Genomic DNA, 18,303 nt, shown 5'->3' with positions numbered 1-18,303 from the left:
ATCAGAGTGATAGAATGTGCTATGTCCTGTTCAACTAAAGTGGGAAAATCTCCTTTAGTTCCTCCTTATTCCTAGTATCTACCCCCACCTGCTCCCTCATTTTCCCGAGAAAAAAAGGAGAAGAGAAGAAAATGTAAAAGGCTATAGCAGGCATGTGGGAGGCTTTCTGATGCTGTTAGCTTGGTCAGAAATAGATGTAAATTAAAGCCCTCTGGAAGAATGCGGGGTGCTATGCCACCTTCTTGTACATCACCTCAAGACTGTAACTGCTGCAGTAGTCAGGAAGTACAGATACTAAGAAAAATTTCTTGGATTATGTTTCATTGAAAGATGATTGTTTAAATTGAACTGTTTAGCCGGGCGGTGGTGGCACACGTCAGCAATCCCAGTACTCGGGAGGCAGAGGCAGGTGGATCTCTGTGAGTTCGAGGCCAGCCTGGGCTACAGAGCTAGTCTAGGACAGGCTCCAAAGCTACAGAGAAACCTTGTCTCGAAAAACAAAAACAAAACAAAACAAAAAATTGAACTGTTTAAGTAAATAATAACTGTCATTTATTGATGATATCTTATGTGATAAGTTTGCTGTCAGGGTAGAGCTAATATGTATCAGTGAGTAGCCATGGTTCCTAGTACACAGTGGCTCCCAATAAGTTATTATTATTAGTAGTAGTATCTTGAGTCCTCACAGCAGTCCTAAAAGGTTAGGAGTCCACCCTACCCCCCATTTTGCTCTGAAAGAAACTGGGTAAATGGGTAGTAAATATTTGAGTCAAGATTAGGAAAGCAGATAAACAATAGCTGTGGTCACTAGGCTGATACTTGACCTGAATTTTTTCATCTTATTCTTACAATTGTCCTACCAGTTGGTACCATTATTATTTCCCATAAAGAGTCAGAAACAGAATGGTTCAACAGTTTTCCTGAGGCCACAGAGCTAACAAACCAGACTTTGAACTCAAGTTTAATTATAAAGCTCATAAACCATATAACACATTAGGGCTGCACCTTCCAGAGGGAAAACTAGCATGTTGCCACCCCGGAGACTTTGCAGGGATACACTTATTATTCTGGTTTAGATGACCACTGTTTGGGTTCATCCTTTAAGCAGAAGTTTGATTGGGTCAGAAAATTCTTCTTTCAGGGGAAACATAAATAAAGCTAGCTCAAGACTCCACAAAAAGACAGAGAACTAGTCTGATAAGAGAAATGTAGCCGGGCGGTGGTGGCGCACGCCTTTAATCCCAGCACTTGGGAGGCAGAGGCAGGCGGATCTTTGCGAGTTCGAGGCCAGCCTGGTCTACAAAGTGAGTCCAGGACAGCCAGGGCTACACAGAGAAACCCTGTCTCGAAAAACCAAAAAAAAAAAAAAAAAAAAAAGAGAGAGAGAGAGAGAGAAATGTAACTACATGTGAAGTTTATATGACCAGTAGTGTAATCTCCCTATACATAGACCTCTAGCAGAATCCAATTTTTTGGGTTTTTTTTATGTTGTTTGTTTGTTTGTTTTTGTTTTGTTTTTTGAGACAGGGTTTCTCTGTGTAGTTTTGGTGCCTGTCCTGGATCTCGCTCTGTAGACCAGGCTGGCCTTGAACTCACAGAGATCCACCTGCCTCTGCCTTCTGAGTGCTGGGATTACAGGCGTGCGCCACCACCGCCCGGCCAGAATCCAATTTTTTTTTTACTTTTTTTTTTTTTTTTTTTTTGAGCTGAGCATCGAACCCCTGGCTTTGTGCTTGCTAGGCAAGCACTCTACCTCTGAGCTAAATCCCCAGCCCCCAGAATCCAATTTTTAATCCAAATTATTAATAATATGAAATCCAAGCAAAGTGAAGTATAGATGACTTAATAATGTCTTTGACACAGTGAGGACTCAGTAAATCTTGGTTATTATTATTCATATTTGTGTACGTCAGAAGGGAGGTTCAATGGCACTCCTAAACTTACATAAAAATTTTATATATGTTTGTATGTGTGTTCACTTTGCTGGATGGGATTCTGTATCTTTTATTAAATTGTCAAAGTGTTGGTGACCTTCATAATAAATCTTAAGGGCTACAAATTCCATATACAGTTGTGCATAGAATTGTTGACAAAGCAAACAAAATTTAAATTGGCTTGAAATTCAAAGTTACAGCTGATGTTATTTCATAGTCTATTTTGATTACAGTCACAAAGTTTCAATCATTTTGATAACTTTTATAGCTATAATATCAGTCTTATATGTTTTCACAGCCCTTTTGAAACATCTGTAGTAATTTCTCCATGTAGCTCATCTGAAGCCATCAAGGACAGGCAATAGCACCTCTTCTCCCTGGTGTGCAGGGGATCACATTAGTAACAGCAAACTAATTTGCTAAGAAGAAAATCTTGGCTGTTTACCTAGAAACTCCACTGTTGCTTGTGGACAGGTTTCTAGAACAGCCAGCAGGGGGATTACTTCAACTGGGAGCTGGAAAGCTGTCTCTTTTATATTTGCCTTTCTTTTTAAATTTTATTTTATCTTTGAGATAGGGTCTCACTATTTAACCCTGGCTAGCCTGGAACTCCCTATGTAGGACAGGCTGGCTTTGAACTCTAAGAGTGACAGGATTAAAGGTGTGTGCCACTATGTCCGGTTTAATATTTGCCTTTCTGTTAGAAACTCTTTCAAATGCTCCTTAGTGTATAGTTTCTTTGAAGAGATGTTACAAGCCTGTATCCAGAAAGACTTAGACCAGGGAGAGCCCAAGTATCTTCTCAGTGTTCATGAAAGGCCTTCCTTCGTGTGGCACACACTTGTCTAGACATTAGATAAATAGGAACTGTTTAAAATAACAGTGAAAGCCCGGCGGTGGTGGCGCATGCCTGTAACCCCAGCACTCGGGAGGCAGAGGCAGGTGGATCTCTGAGTTCGAGGCCAGCCTGGGCTACAGAGTGAGTTCCAGGAAAGGCGCAAAGCTACACAGAGAAACCGTGTCTTGAAAAACCAAAATAAAATAAAATAACAGTGAAGATTCTTTCTCCTTCCCTTTGTGATGCTAGGGGTGCTTTGCACATCCTGGGCACGTGCTCTGTCCTTGAGCTACACCCCAGGCCAGAATGCTTTAATAAAAATACACACCGTGGCAGGAGACAACAGAGCTGCAGGGTCTTAAAAGGAGGCACCTGAGGGATGAGTGAGACCTGCTTGAGTAAACTCAGTAAGAAAAGAGGCTCTCATTTCAGAGAAAATTATGTGCGAAGGCATAGAGGCATGAGAGGACTTGTTTAAACAAGAAAAAAGAAATTTGAATGGAGGAGAAAATAAGTACAACTCTAGTTAAGTTTGTAGGTAGTTATGTTAGGTTTCCATTACTATAGTAAATAATTTAAACAATTTACAGTTTACAATATGAGCTCACACACATACACATATACACTAAAACAAACCTTTAAAAGAAGAAAAGTTAGCTGGGTGGTGGTGGTGGTGGTGGTCGTCGTCGTGCACACGCCTTTAATCCCAGCACTCGGGAGGCAGAGGCAGGTGAATCTCTGAGTTTGAGGCCAGCCTGGTCTACAGATTAAGTTCCAGGATAGCTAGAGCCACATAGAGAAATCCTGTCTTTAAATTTTTTTTAAATTTGTGTGTATCTTTGTGAGTTTATGTACGTGTGTGTATGTGCTTGTGAATGTGCAGAGGCCAGTAGGGGGTGTCCTCTATCACTCTGCATATTTCTTTTTTTTTTTTTTTTTTTTTTTGGAGCTGAGGATCGAACCCAGAGTCCTTTGCTTGCTAGGCAAGCGCTCTACCACTGAGCTAAATCTCCAACCCTAGCATATTTCTTTGAGGCAGTGTCTCTCCCTGAACCTGGGCTTTTTTTTTTTTTTTTTTTATTTTGGATACAGCATGTATGACTACAGGTCAGAAGAGGGCACCAGATCCCATTACACGTGGTTGTGAGCCACCATGTGGGTGCTGGGAATTGAACTCAGGACCTCTGGAAGAGCAGTCAGTGCTCTTAACCTCTGAGCCATCTCTCCAGCCCCAGTTTTTTTTTTTTTTTCTATTATCAGCTTGATACAGTATAAATTCTTATCCTGATAGTGAAATGTTTGAGATTTGCCCAGTAATTGAGTAAATCCAAAATTTATAACCCACAGTCATCCTAGGGTCCCCCCTGCTATATAGCCTCCCTGGTTCTGTGGATTACAGTCTGATTGTTCTTTGCTTTATATCTAGAATCCACTTATGAGTGAGTACATACCATGTTTGTCCTTCTGGGTTTGGGTTACCTCACTCAGGATGATATTTTCTAGTTCCATCCATTTGCCTGCAAATTTCATGCTGTCATTGTTTTTCTCTGCTGAGTAGTACTCCATTGCGTATATGTACCACATTTTCTTAATCCATTCTTCAGTTGACAGGCATCTAGGTTGTTTCCAGGTGCTAGCTATTATAAATAGTGCTATTATGAACTTAGTTGAGCAGGTATCTTTGTGGTATGATTGAGCATTCCTTGGGTATATGCCCAATAGTAGTATGGCTGGGTCTTGAGGTAGATTGATTCCCAATTTTCTGAGAAACCACCATACTGATTTCCACAGTGGTTGTACAAGTTTGCATTCCCACCAGCAGTGGAGGAGTGTTCCCTTTGCTCCGCATCCTCTCCAACATTGACTGTCATTGGTGTTTTTATCATTGCCATTCTGACAGGTATAAGGTGGTATCTCAGAGTCATTTTGATTTGCATTTCTCTGATGACTAAGGATGTTGATTTCAGCCATTTGTGATTCTTCTTTTGAGAATTCTCTGTTTAGCTCTTTAGCCCATTTTGTAATTGGATTGTTCAGTATTTTGATGTCTGGTTTCTTGAGTTCTTTATATACTTTGGAGATGAGTCCTCTGTCAGATGTAGGGTTGGTAAAGGTCTTTTCCCATTCTGTAGGCTGTCTTTTTGTCTTATTGAGGTCCCATTTATTAATTGTTGTGTTCAGTGTCTGTGCTGCTGGTGTTATATTTAGGAAGTGATCTCCTGTGCCAATGCATTCAAGTGTACTTCCTACTCTCTCTTCTATTAAGTTTAGTGTAACTGGATTTATGTTGAGGTCTTTGATCCACTTGGACTTGAGTTTTGTGCATGGTGACAGATATAGACCTATTTGTAATCTTTTACATATTGATATCCAGTTATGCCAGCACAATTTCTTGAAGATACTCTTTTTTCCATTGTATAGTTTTGGCTTCTTTGTCAAAAATCAGGTGTTCAGGTTGGGGATTTAGCTCAGTGGTAGAGCGCTTGCCAGCAAGGCCCTGGGTTCAATCCTCAGCTCAAAAAAAAAAACAAAAATCAAGTGTTCATATGTGCCTGGATTAATGTCAGGGTCTTCAATTTGATTCCATTGGTCCACACGTTGGTTTTTATGTCAGTACCAAGCTGTTTTTATTTCTATAGCTTTATAGTAGAGCTTGAGGTCAGGGATGGTGATGCCTCCAGAGGTTGCTTTATCATACAGGATTCTTTTAGCTATCCTGGGTCTTTTGTTTTTCCATATGAAGTTGAGTATTGTTCTTTCCAAGTCTGTGAAGAATTGTGTTGGTATTTTGATGGGGATTGCATTGAATCTGTAGATTGCTTTTGGTAAGATTGCCATTTTTACTATGTCAATCCTACCTATCCATGAGCATGGGAGAGCCTTCCATTTTCTGATATCTTCTTCAATTTCTTTCTTTAGAGACTTAAAGTTCTTGTCAAACAGGTCCTTCACTTGTTTAGTTAGTGTTATCCCAAGGTATTTTATATTATTTGTGGCTATTGTAAAGGGTGGTGTTTCTCTGACTTCTTTCTCAGCCCTTTTATCATTTGTGTATAGGAGGGCTATTGATTTTTTTGAGATGATCTTGTATCCTGCCACTTTACTGAAGGAGTTTATCAGCTGTAGGAGTTGAACCTGGGCTTCTTTTACTTAGTTAGGATGGAAGCCAGCAAGCCCAGTGAGCCTCCTGTCTCGTCTCCACCCCCTCTTTGCAGAAGTTACAGGCCTGCGTGAGACACCACCCAGGCAAATATATTCTAAAAAGAAACATAAATCACTGTTGCAGGTTCAGTGCTCATAGCTCACTCAGTTAAGAATGCCGTCAGCCCTTCTGAACCATCTCTGTACAGCATAGGATTCCTGTGAGACCATGAAGTACCACCCACTGGTCATGTGACCTAGAAAGTTCAGAGATGCTCTTCTAAAAAATTTGACATTAGGGCTGGAGAGATAGTTCAACAGTTAAAAGCATTGGCTGCTCTGGCCGCTCTTTCAAAGAACCTAGGTTCAATTCCCAGTACCACATGGCAGTTGACAACTGTCTATAACTCCAGTTCCAGGTATATCCAGGCATCCACACACAGACATACATGCACATACAAAAATTAATTAATTTTTTTAAATGTGCCATTGATGTCAAACACTATAGAGTTAGTTCATCCAACTGTGATGACTTTTTTTTTTTTTTTTCTTCCCTATGATATAGCTTCAGCTTTCTGATAGAGCTGCCAGCCTCTGGCTTCTTGCCTCTTGTTAGCCTCAACTGCCTGGCTACTGCTTTCTTCGTAGAGTTTCACCCACAACTGTCCTTGTGGAGCTGGAAAGATAGCTCAGCAGTTAGAAGTACTTCCTGCTCTTCTAGGAGACCTGGGTTCCATTCTTGGTACCCACATCAGCTCACAACTGCCTGTGGCATAACACATACAAACACAATAAATAAGTAAATAGATTAATTAACTAAAGAACATGTCTTTTTTTTTTTTTTTTTTTTTTTTTTTTTTTTAGCTGAGGATCGAACCCAGGGCCTTGCAATTGCTAGGCAAGCACTCTACCACTGAGCTAAATCCCCAACCCCAAGAACATGTTCTTGTTCCTATGACCTACTAATGAATCTTTTTGTTTATTTGTTTCTGTTTTTTAAAACAGGGTTTCTCTGTGTAGCCCTGGGTGTCCTGGAATTTGCTCTGTAGACCTGGCTGGCCTTGAACTCAGAGATCTGCCTGCTTCTGTCTCCCTAGTGCTGGGATTAAAGGCATGCACCCCCACCTGTCATCTACTACTGAATCTTAAACAATTTCATACTATCCTAGATAGGCAGCTCTAGTCTAGCCCTAGAACTGTGTAGTCTTAGCAGTTTTATCTTTCTTTCTTTAAGATTTATTTATTTATTATGTATACAGTGTTCTGTCTATATGCCAGAAAAGGGCACCAGATGTCATTACAGATGGCTGTGAGCCAACATGTGGTTGCTGGGAATTGAACCCGGGTCCTCTGGAAGAGCAGCCAGTGCTCTTAACCTCTGAGCCATCTCTCCAGCCCCGAGAATTTCCTTCTTACCAAACTATAGACTACATATTTACTCTTACACCAGTCATCCACATCCTCAGTACACCAAGACTCAGGCTTAGAGAACCCAAAACCCTGAACACTATCATGGAACAAGCATGATTTATATTGACTTGAAACTGTGTTTGCCCAGAGTTATGCAGTTCTGCTGTGTCACGGTTTATTCTAATCGAATATAAGCTGTTATGCATACTTTCTTTTACTGGCTACTATTGAATCTGTTGTTTTTATAACTAGTTGACAATCATCTTTAGTTTTTTCTTCATCCTATTGGTATAATGTTTTGTTGATTGCTTTATTGAACCACCATTGCACTCCTATAGTCAATCTTACATGATCAAGGTCTATACTCCTTTCAATGCTTTGAATTCAATTTAATAGTACTTTGCTGAGGTCTTTTGTGACTAAGATCTTTTTGAAGCACTGCCGTTAGGGTTATTAAGAAACTTTCAGGGATAGAGATATGGGGCGGGGCTAGAACACATACTACTTTTACAGAGGATCTGGCTTAAGATCCCAGCACACACTTAATGTGGCTCACAACTACATGTAACTCCAGCTCCAGGGAATCCGATGCCTCTTGCCTACATGGACAACTACCTCATGTACACATACCCACATACATATAATTTTAAAATAATTAAATTTACTTTTTTTTTTTTTTTTGGAGCTGAGGATCAAACCCAGGGACTTGCGCTTGCTAGGCAAATGCTCTACCACTGAGCTAAATCCCCAACCCTAAATTTACTTTTTTTAAAAGAAATTTTCACTTCTTAGCAATGGAAATGTTAGTCCCAAGTATCTCTCAAGATGAATATCAATAGTATTTGTAACTTCTTTTCTGTCATAATATGATTTTTGAATCACTATGACTAGACATACTTAAGAGCTTACTTTTTTGTGTGTTTACAGATGAGAAACCCCGTCTTGAAAACCACCCCCTAAAAAAATTTTTAAAATAACTTTTTGATAAATGAGCTAATGAATAAGTAAATCTAGTATTTTATTTATTTACTTATTTATTTATTGTTTTTTGAGACAGGGTTTCTCTGTGTAGTTTTATTGCCTGTCTTGGATCTCACTCTGTAGACCAGGCTGGCCTCGAATTCACAGAGATCTGCCTGCCTCTGCCTCCCAAGTGCTGGGATTAAAGGTGTGTGCCATGACCACCCCACTATATAAGGAGAATTTCTAACCTCAATCATTATACTAAGATAATGAATGTTTAATTCTCTCTCTGTCTCTGCCTCTGTATCTCTCTCTCTCTCAGGGGGTTGAACCCAGGGCCTTGGGCATACCAGGCAAGCACTCTACCTATATCCCTATATTCCTAGCCCTATTTTGTGCATTCTCAATACTTATTTAAGGTTTGTTTGTTTTTTGTTTTTTTGAGACAAGGTTTCTCTGTAGCTTTGGAGCCTGTCCTGGACTAGCTCTGTAGACCAGGCTGGCCTCGAACTCACAGAGATCTGCCTGCTTCTGCCTCCTGAGTGCTGGGATTACAGGCGTGCACCACCACCACCCAGCTTTTTTTGTTTGTTTGTTTTTTGTTTTTTGCTTTTGTGTGTGTGTGGGGGGGGGGGCACGCACGCGTTAGGAATTGAGCCCAAGGCCTCAAACATTCTTAGCAACTGTTGTAGCCCAGACCTCAATAGTAATTGATTTATTTTTAGTAATTTAATCTTTAAGAACTCAAACAAACCGTGAACTAGAAGCTGATATGGTAGTGCACAGCAACAGTCATATTATTCAAGTGACTAAGGCAGGGGACTATGAGTTAGAGACTCATCTCAGCTACAAAACCTAATCTCAAAACACAGAACAGAAACATCAAAAAAGAACTGTTCATCAGGACTCTCAGAAGTCCAAACTGGATGGCAATGAGATAGTAACTTCCTCTCTGTTTTAGGATACAGGTTAGGGAGACTGCTTAGGTGTAAAGTATTTGCTATGCAAACACGAGGACCTTAATTTAATCCCCAAAACCCACATAAAAGCCGGTCATGGTCACAAAGATTTGTAATCTCAGTGCTGGAAGGTAGAGACAGGCCAATCTCAGGCTCACTGGACAGCCATCTTAGCCTAATCAGCAAGCCCACAAAGTTCCAGAGAGAGCCAATCTCAAATATAAGGTAGATAACTCCTAAGGCAGCCCTAAGGTTGACCTCTGAAATCCTTACACACACACACACACACACACACACACAGAATCCCTGCCATTTCACTCATAGAGACTGCCTCTTCCTTGCAAATACCATTGTATATCCAAATGAAACCTGAAGAAATGTTTTGTTGGTCCAGCTTCCAGGCAGATCCCAAAAAACCCATTGGCGGACACATTCTGGCTCATGCTTCAACAACAAGAATAAGCTTGCGAAAGGGAAGAGGAGAATTGAGGATTGCCAAGATTTATGACAGGTATATATTTCTTTATTCTTCTTCAGATCCTGTGTATGTGCCTTTAAACAGAATTGCTACCCCTGAGAGACTATACTTACTTCCTGGCATATACTATTTGTTCTGAGTTTCCTTCTTAAGAATTATGTCTGCCAGGTGGTGGCGCACGCCTATAATCCCAGCACTCGGGAGGCAGAGGCAGGCGGATCTCTGTGAGTTCAAGGCTAACCTGGTCTACAGAGTGAGATCCAGGAAAGGAGCAAAGCTACACAGAGAAACCCTGTCTCAAAAAACCAGAAAAATAAATAAAATAAAATAAAAAGGTCTGGAGAGATGGCTCAGAGATTAAGAGCACCAACTGCTCTTCCAGAGGTCCTGAGTTCAATTTTCAACACCCAGATGGTGGCTTACAACCATCTGTAATGAGATCTGGCTAACAAATAAATCAATAAATCTTTTTTTTTTTTTTTTTTGGTTTTTCAAGACAGAGTTTCTCTGTAGCTTTGGAGCCTGTCCTGGACTATCTCTGTAGACTAGGCTGGCCTCAAACTCACAGAGATTCACTCACCTGCCTCTGCCTCCCAAGTGCTGGGATTATAGGTGTGTGCCACCACTGCCCGGCATAAATAAATCTTAAAAAGAAAAAAGAATTATGTCACTGATCAGGAAGTACCACCTGTGCACTGTGTACTAGGGATCTAGTCCATAGTCACGTTGATCAGTCTCTGACATTCAGAGCATATAGTGAAGCAAGCAATGACATCACATCTACTTCAATTGAAGACTCTAAACTGTTAGGTTCTAGGGATTATAAGGAGGAGAGTAGCTGAGTGGAGAGATTCCTTTTGGGGATGGAAAACCCATTTCACAAGTTACTGAGGAATGCTAGATTTTATCTAACATCCTGAAATGCTTCTGTAGTCCAACTTCAGCTAATTTCTAGACATATGGAGGGCTTGAGACTTCCCTTGCTTGACTAAGAGTTATAAATAGCCAGGCATTATAGGGCATCGTGGCACACCCCTCCAATCCCAGCACTTAAGAGGCTGAGGCAGGCAGGTCACTATGAACTCCAGGACAGCTACATAGAGAAACCCAGTCTCAAAACAAAATAAAACAACAACAAAAAGAATTATAATTTAACAAATTTACAGGAAAAACAGGAAAGCTTACTACATATCAACAATGGGAGTGGGGGAGTGGTCTTGGGATAAAGCAGTAAACAAAACAAAATGGTAAGTCTAGGGAGGGGAGATAGCTCAGTTGGGAAGGGCACTTAATGTGAAAAGGGCCTGAGTTCAAATCCCCATCACTCTGAAGCCAGGCATGAGCCTGTAAGCCCAGCATTGGGCAGTGGGGCAGCTGCAGTAGAGGGCAACAACAAGTGGATTTCAGCAGCTCACTGGCTAGCCAGCTTAGCTGAAACATTGTGCTTCAGTTTCAGTGAGAGACTGTCTCAAAAAATAAGATAGAAGGCAATAAAAGAAAACATTCAACATCCTCCTCTGGCTTCCACATGTGTACAGACAAGTGTGCATACTTGCATGCAGAAGCATGTACCTCAGAGAGAGAAAAAACAAGTCTCTGTTCTTGTGGCACTTACATCCATTCCATCTGTAATGAATTGTATAATGTGTCATCCCATCTAGACAATAAATGTGACAGTTACACACTATTTGCTTGCCTGAGACAAAACAGATCATACAATATCTGTGGCTGATATTAGTCAACCCCAAACAACAAAGCAAAGACTTGTGGTAACTCTTCTAGGGAGGGAAAAGTAGTTCCCAAAGAGCAGATGAGCTTTAGTCTGGTTTCAGTATTGACCACAGCGGGTGGAATGTCTTGGTATTGAGTTAATATTAGTTCCCACATCTGCAAGGTACGTCTTCTCTTCTGTCCCTGTAGAAGGCATCCTATATAAATGCTGTAGTGCTTGAACTTCAGTCATTTCTAGAAATTGGCTGCAAATGTTCTTTGTTGAATTACAATAGATGATCCTGTCTCATTACTGTCATTTTATTGCTGTGCCAAAAACCCAAACACTTTTTTTTTTTTAACAAAAAAATATATTTTTTATGTGTATGGGTATTTTGCCTGCATGTATGTCTGTGTGCTTCATGTGTGTCTAGTGCCCTCAGAGGCCAGAAGAGGTCATTGGATCCCTGGGGCTGGAGTCAGACAGTTGTCAGCCACCATGTGAGTGCTGGGAATTCAACCCCTGTCCTCAGGAAGAGTGCTCTTAACCACTAAGCCATGTCTCTAGCCCCACCCAAATACCCCACCCCACCCCCGTGTGTGTGTGTGTGTGTGTGTGTGTGTGTGTGTGTGTGTGTGTGTGTGTGTGTGTTTTAAGAGAAGCTCACTATGTATTCCTTAGTTGGCCTGGAGCTGGCTATGTGGACCAGGCTAGCCTCAAATTCATAGAGATCCAACTGACTCTGCCTCCCTAGTGCTGGGATTAAAGGTCTGTATACCAGACCCAGCTAACATCCAAATACTTTGTTCATTCTTTTTTTTTTCTTTTGAATAATTTTATTATTTTATGTGTATGAGTGCTTGCCTGCATGTTTATCTGTGTACCATGGGCATGCTTGGTATCCACTGAGGCCATAAGAGGGCATCAGATTCTCTGGGAACTGGCTTATATGGGTGCTGGGAATTGAATCCTGGCCCTCTGGGAAAGCAGACAGTGCTCTTAAACACTGAGCCATTCCTCCAGGCCCACTTTATTCATTCTTCTAACTGACTGTTTGCTCTACATCTCCCTCACAACAGGGACTAACTATAGTTCACTAATCTCCCAGCAGTGAGCTGGGACTTGACATGGGTAGACACTCAATGACTATTCATTGAATTAACAAATGAATGAACATAAGCTACCTGTTCAGTCATTTGCATGTCTCATTTAGTCTCCTACAGATCTTTAAGGTAAACAGCTCCAGCTTACTGGCCTAGGAGGTTGTTTCAGCCTTGCAAATTCAGTAAGGAATCAGAACAGTAAGTTGTCAGCAAGGCTAGTAATGTCAGGTTTCCATAGATTAGGTTCAGGTCAGGTGTGGTGGCTCATGATTGTAATCTCAGCACCTTGGAAGCTGAGACAGGAGGATTACTGCAATTGAAAAGCCAGCCCAGGCTACATAGTGAATTCCAGGTGGGTAAGCTTGGGCTAGAGAGTGTGATCCTGTTGCAAACAAACAAACAAATGTCCATTTATATCAAAGCAGCAGAACTAGATCTGAGCTTAAGATAGCAAAACTAGGGGCCAAAGAGGTAGCTCAGCAGTTGGGAGCACTTGCTGCCTTAACAAAGGACCCACCAGGCATCCCATAGCTTAGAACCAAGCCCAAGTCTCTGTAGCCATTTGCCATTTACACAGCACTCCATGAATAGCTTTTTAAATTGTTATTTTTATTGTATGTGTATGATTGCCTGAATGTATGTATATGCATGTGCATCCCTGGTTCTGATGGAGACCAAAAGAGGGCATCAGAGCTCTAGAAACTGGAGTTGTAGACCTTTGTAAGCTGCTATGTGGGTTGGGTGTTCATGGTGCTGGGAACTGAACCAGCTTCTCTGTAAGCAGCAAGTGCCCTGACTCTCTGAGCCAGCTCTCCAGTCCCATGAATGACCCTACACTCATTCCTTGATCCTTCCTTGCCCCCTGTGCTTCCACCTCACACATTTTTTTAAATTAATTAATTAATTAATTAATTAATTAATTAATTTTTTTTATGGAGCTGAGGACCAAACCCAGGGCCTTGCGCTTGCTAGGCAAGCATTTTACCACTGAGCTAAACCCCCAACCCCACATTTTTGTTTTTGAGACAGGGTTTTATGTAGCGCATGCTGTCCTCAAACTCTGTGTAGCCAAAGATGACCTTGAGCTTCTGACATTACTCCCTTCTCTTCCTGAGTGCTGAAATTGCAGACATGCACCACCACACCTGCTTTCACAAAATGTTGGGGATTGAAGCCAGGGCTTCAAGCAAGATGAGGCAAGAACTCTACCAACTGATCTTTCCCATCCATCCCTCTCCCTCTTTTTTTAAAGCAAGATCTTGTTCTGTAGCCCAGGCTGGTCTTAAACTTGTGGTCCTCCAGTGAAGGCACTGTCAGGCATGCTGCTACCTTAGAGTCTTTGCCCCCTGGTTTCCTCTGCCTGGAATAGCCCTCCCACATAGCCCTTGCCTAATCATCTCTCTCATCTATTCCAAGGCTTTGATCAAATGTTACCTTCTCCAGGACGGGGAGATAATTCAGTGGGTAAAGTGCTTGCTGCACAATCATGAGGACCTGAGTTTGGAGGAGCCTCAGTAGTACTCACCTAAGAGCTAGGTGTGGTGGTATGTATCAAATCTCAGCACTGGAGGAACAAGAGGATTCTGGGGGCTTGCTGAGCAAATGTAGCTGAAATAGAGTGCTCTAGATTTAGGAAAGACCAGTCTTAAAAAAAAATTAGGTGGAGGGACTGGAGAGATGGCTTAATGGTTATAGCACTGACTGCTTTTCAGAGGACCTGGGTTCAATTCCCAGCACCCACATGGCAGCTCACAACTGTCTGTAACTCCAGTTTCAGGGGACCTGACACCCATGGCAAAACACCAATGAACATCAAATAAAAATAAATAAATTGGGTTGGGGATTTAGCTCAGTGGTAGAGCGCTTGCCTAGCAAGCGAAAGGCCCTGGGTTTATCCTCAGCTCAAAAATTAATTAATTAATTAAAAGAAATGAGGTGGAGACAGATACCTAATGTCAACCTCTAGCTTCTACATATCATATATAAAGCTAGCAAGCACACACAAACACACACTCAAAACTGTTACCTTTTCAGCTGGGTAAAGGGGAGGCAAAAAAGGATGAGAAGTTCAATGCCAGCCTAAGCTACATAATGAGATCCTCTCTTTAAAAAAAAAAGGAATTAATCCTAGCACTCAAGAGGCAGAGGTAAAAGGCCATCGTGAGTTACATAGAGTACCAGGTCAGCCAGGAATACATAGAGAGACCCTGTCTCAATAAATGAATGAATGAATGAATGAATGAATGAATGAATGAATGAATGAATAGAAACAAAAGGACTGAGGGCATAGCTAGGTGAGAGACTTGTCTAGCACATTTAAGACTCTGAGTTCTGTTTCCAGCACTAGTGGGTTTTTTTTTGTTTTGTTTTTTGTTTTTAGGGTTTTTTTTGTTTTTGTTTTTGTTTTTTGTTTTTTGTCTATTAAGCAGAAGCAAACTGTATTCCAGACACTGCAGGGCAAAAAGAAACTTCCAGCTTGTGGGGCCACAGTCAATGTTCGGACTTCTGACACTGTGAGAGGAGCAGGTTTCGAGTCTCTTTTCAGTGAGAGCCAAAGAGATTTTTACAATCTTGAGGTTAGGCTTTGGGAGATTCACAATCTTGAGTTTAGGTCACATTACATTTTAAGAGTTGCAATTTTTGCTTACAGGATATTAGTTTAAGAAAGAAAAAAAAAGGGGCTACAGCTGCATTACCCCTGGCTGAAAAGAATACAAGACAATGCAAGGCGGGCTGGAGAGATGGTTCAGAGGTTAAGAGCATTGGCTGCTCTTCCAGAGGTCCTGAGTTCAATTCCCAGCAGCCACATGGTGGTTCACAACCACTTGTAATGAGTTCTGGTACCCTCTTCCCGCCTGTAGGGACACATGCAGGCAGAATACTGTATACATAATAAATAAATAAATCTTTAAAAAAAATGCAAGGCAAAGGGTCAGGTAGTGGCAACAATTCAAGGTTAAAGGAATATGTGGCAGAGGGTCACATAGAAGCAACAGTTGAAGGTTAACCGTGGTCCACAGTAGCTGTCATCAGGCTGTATGGGAGCGGGGTGGGGGGGGGTATTGTTAAAAGTTAACCTTTGTTGGGATTGGGGATTTAGCTCAGTGGTAGAGCACTTGCCTAGCAAGCACAAGGCCCTGGGTTTGATCCTCAGCTCAAAAAAAAGTTAGCCTTTGTCAGCTCCCATCTCCCTAGAATATGTGCAGACTTGCAATTTTTATATTTCTGGGCTCTTCAAACTGAATTCTTTTTTTTTTTTTTTTTTAAGATTTATTTCTTTATTATATATAGTGTTCTGTCTGCACATATCCCTGCAGGCCAGAAGAGGGCACCAGATCTTATTACAGATGGTTGTCATCATGTGGTTGCTGGGAATTGAACTCAGGACCTTTGGGAGAGCAGTCAGTGCTCTTAACCACTGAGCCATCTCTCCAGCCCCCAAACTGAATTCTTTTTTTTTTTTTCAAAACAGGATTTCTCTGTAGCTTTGGAGTCTGTCCTGGACTAGCTCTGTAGACCAGGCTGGCCTCAAACTCACAGAGACCCACCTGCCTCCCAAGTGCTGGGATTACAGGTGTGTGCCACCACCACCTGGCCAAACTGAATTCTTTAACAAAGCTTCCTGGTGCTTGTTCCTTACACAGGAGTCTGATGTAAACAAACAGCTAATTACAGTTACCATATCCTTCTACAGAACTCTTGTACATGGTCCAGCCAGTTGTACAAGTGCATTCAACCTTATGTTAACTCTACATTTAACCTTATGTTATACTAACTCATGTTAATCTTGATGTAAGATTTCCCTCATGACTTTGTCTCATAATGTTCCTTGTAAAGTTGTATGGTTATTACCTTCTGGCCTCTGTTCTGGGTCTCTGCCAACTGTTTTATCATGGCCTGTCTTAGTCAGGGTGACTGCTGCTGTGACAAAACACCATGACCAGAAGCAACTTGGGGAGGAAAGCACTAGTGTTTTGTTTCCTCCCACCAGTAGTTCTCCAGCACCACATACAAATGAAAAGAAAAAAGTTACCTGTTTAACAGCTGGTCATCAGTGCCCACACACCTAATCTCCCTTACTCAGCTCTATTTTTCTTTCTCCATAACACATTGATTTAGTGCATTTGTGTGTGTGTGTGTGTGTGTGTGTGTGTGTGTGTGTGTGTGTATACAAGTGATTGGGCATGCATATGTCACAGCATGCATGTGGGGGTCAGAGGCCTTGCAGGCAGGAGTCAACTCTCCCACTGTGTGAGCCCTAGGGTTCAAACAGGTCCTTAGACGTACTAGTAAGTGCCTCTACTGCTGAGCCATCTCACCAGCCCATGTCAAAGACCTTAAAGTCACACTAGTTTTCATTGGTTAATTCATTAATTAAAACTAATAGGGTCTTATAACTAAATCAAAAGAAAACTCAAAGTACCACACATGTGTTAGTCAAATAGGGAATGCAAAAATGAATCAAATTGATCAAAAATGGGTCAAGGGGGTGGGCATTTAGCTCAGTGGTAGAGTGCTTGCCTTGCAAGTGCAAGGCCCTGGGTTCGGTCCTCAGCTCTGGGAAAAAAAAGGGTCATTACTTATAGTTGAGTAGTCAATGGTATTCCACTTTCACAATTTATATTTCTGTGAACAGCTAGAATTGAACTACTTGCAGTTAATGATAACTCAGAATGCAGAGAGCCCTTACCCTTACAGAACTAGGTAACTGAAGAATGTGCTAGACAACCATCTTTCCATTGCAGGTGGTCAGGACTTTCCTAGTTTATTTCAAAGCCTTTTACAACTCCCCCTGTGTTAGTAGAGCCTGTAGAAAGGTGCACCCCTAAGGAGTCAGACAAGCCACACCGGATCTGCACCGCAGGCCTCAAACTACCCTGGAGCAACTCCCAGTTTATCCCGTTTTGCCTGTTTCCAAGTTTGGGGCTAATTTTTCTTGACATTCAAAACTTTATATAGAGTTGTCTAACAAATGCTTGCGAGGGTTGATAACACTGCTAGGTAAGCTCTGTAGTCCACATTTAGCTGTAGCAGCACTGCAGTGTCTCTGGAGACTGAGACTGATGGGAACGTGACTACTGTGACATGTGCACAGTATTTATAGAAACAGAGCTTTTTATAAACTTCTGTTCCCTTGTATTCTGTAGCCCTGAGATGCCTGAAAATGAAGCCACCTTCGCAATAACTGCTGGAGGAATCGGGGATGCCAAGGAGTAGGTGGAGAATTGGTACAGATTGCTTCTTGGTGCTTATTAGGAGCTGGAGAAATGGAAAAGCAGCCTTGATTTTACATCTTGAAATAAGAGTTTGTTTGCTTTTTTCCAATGTGTTATTAAAGGAAAGTCAGAAAAGAGATTTAAAGCTTATATTTATCTTAAAAGTTCCAGCCTGATATGTAACCAACTATATATACACTGCGTGTTGATTCAGAAATATGCATACATATTTTTGAATTACTTGATAGACACATATGCATACATGTGCCTGTCAGGTATGGGAAAGGGGCACTCAATGCCCTTCCTTCTGTCTTTCAAAGTGAGCCATTGGGCATACAGAAAGCCAAGGAGCTCAAAGGTGCCCCACTCACTCCCTCAGACTTCCTATCCAACATTTTCTGGGACATAGTACCAATGACCTATGTAACTGGATGCTGTTCCCCAAGAGAGAGATGTGTAAGGGGGATGTTTAGAGTACACCAAGGAGCTGTTTGTATTCACACTGGCAGCCCGCACATTCATCCTTACAGCAGCGGAAGAGAAACAGTAA

The 18,303-nt window shown here is 41.6% G+C and overlaps 1 protein-coding gene across 1 annotated transcript in view; it reads left to right on the top strand.

Annotated features, from left to right (window-relative positions):
* Window positions 1-17,813, top strand: part of Dmc1 (DNA meiotic recombinase 1) — a 44,750-nt gene extending 26,937 nt beyond the window's left edge. Inside the window, exons 12-13 of the mRNA XM_036208712.1 lie at window positions 9,640-9,756; window positions 17,685-17,813. Coding sequence (XP_036064605.1) covers window positions 9,640-9,756; window positions 17,685-17,754 — 187 coding nt within the window. The 3' untranslated portion in view covers window positions 17,755-17,813. The remainder of the gene's footprint in view (window positions 1-9,639; window positions 9,757-17,684) is intronic.
* Window positions 17,814-18,303: the final 490 nt, after the last annotated feature.

Source organism: Onychomys torridus, chromosome 16, assembly GCF_903995425.1.
Source record: "Onychomys torridus chromosome 16, mOncTor1.1, whole genome shotgun sequence".
Classification (NCBI taxonomy): Eukaryota; Metazoa; Chordata; class Mammalia; order Rodentia; family Cricetidae; genus Onychomys; species Onychomys torridus.
This window is presented reverse-complemented; position numbering and strand designations above follow the sequence as displayed.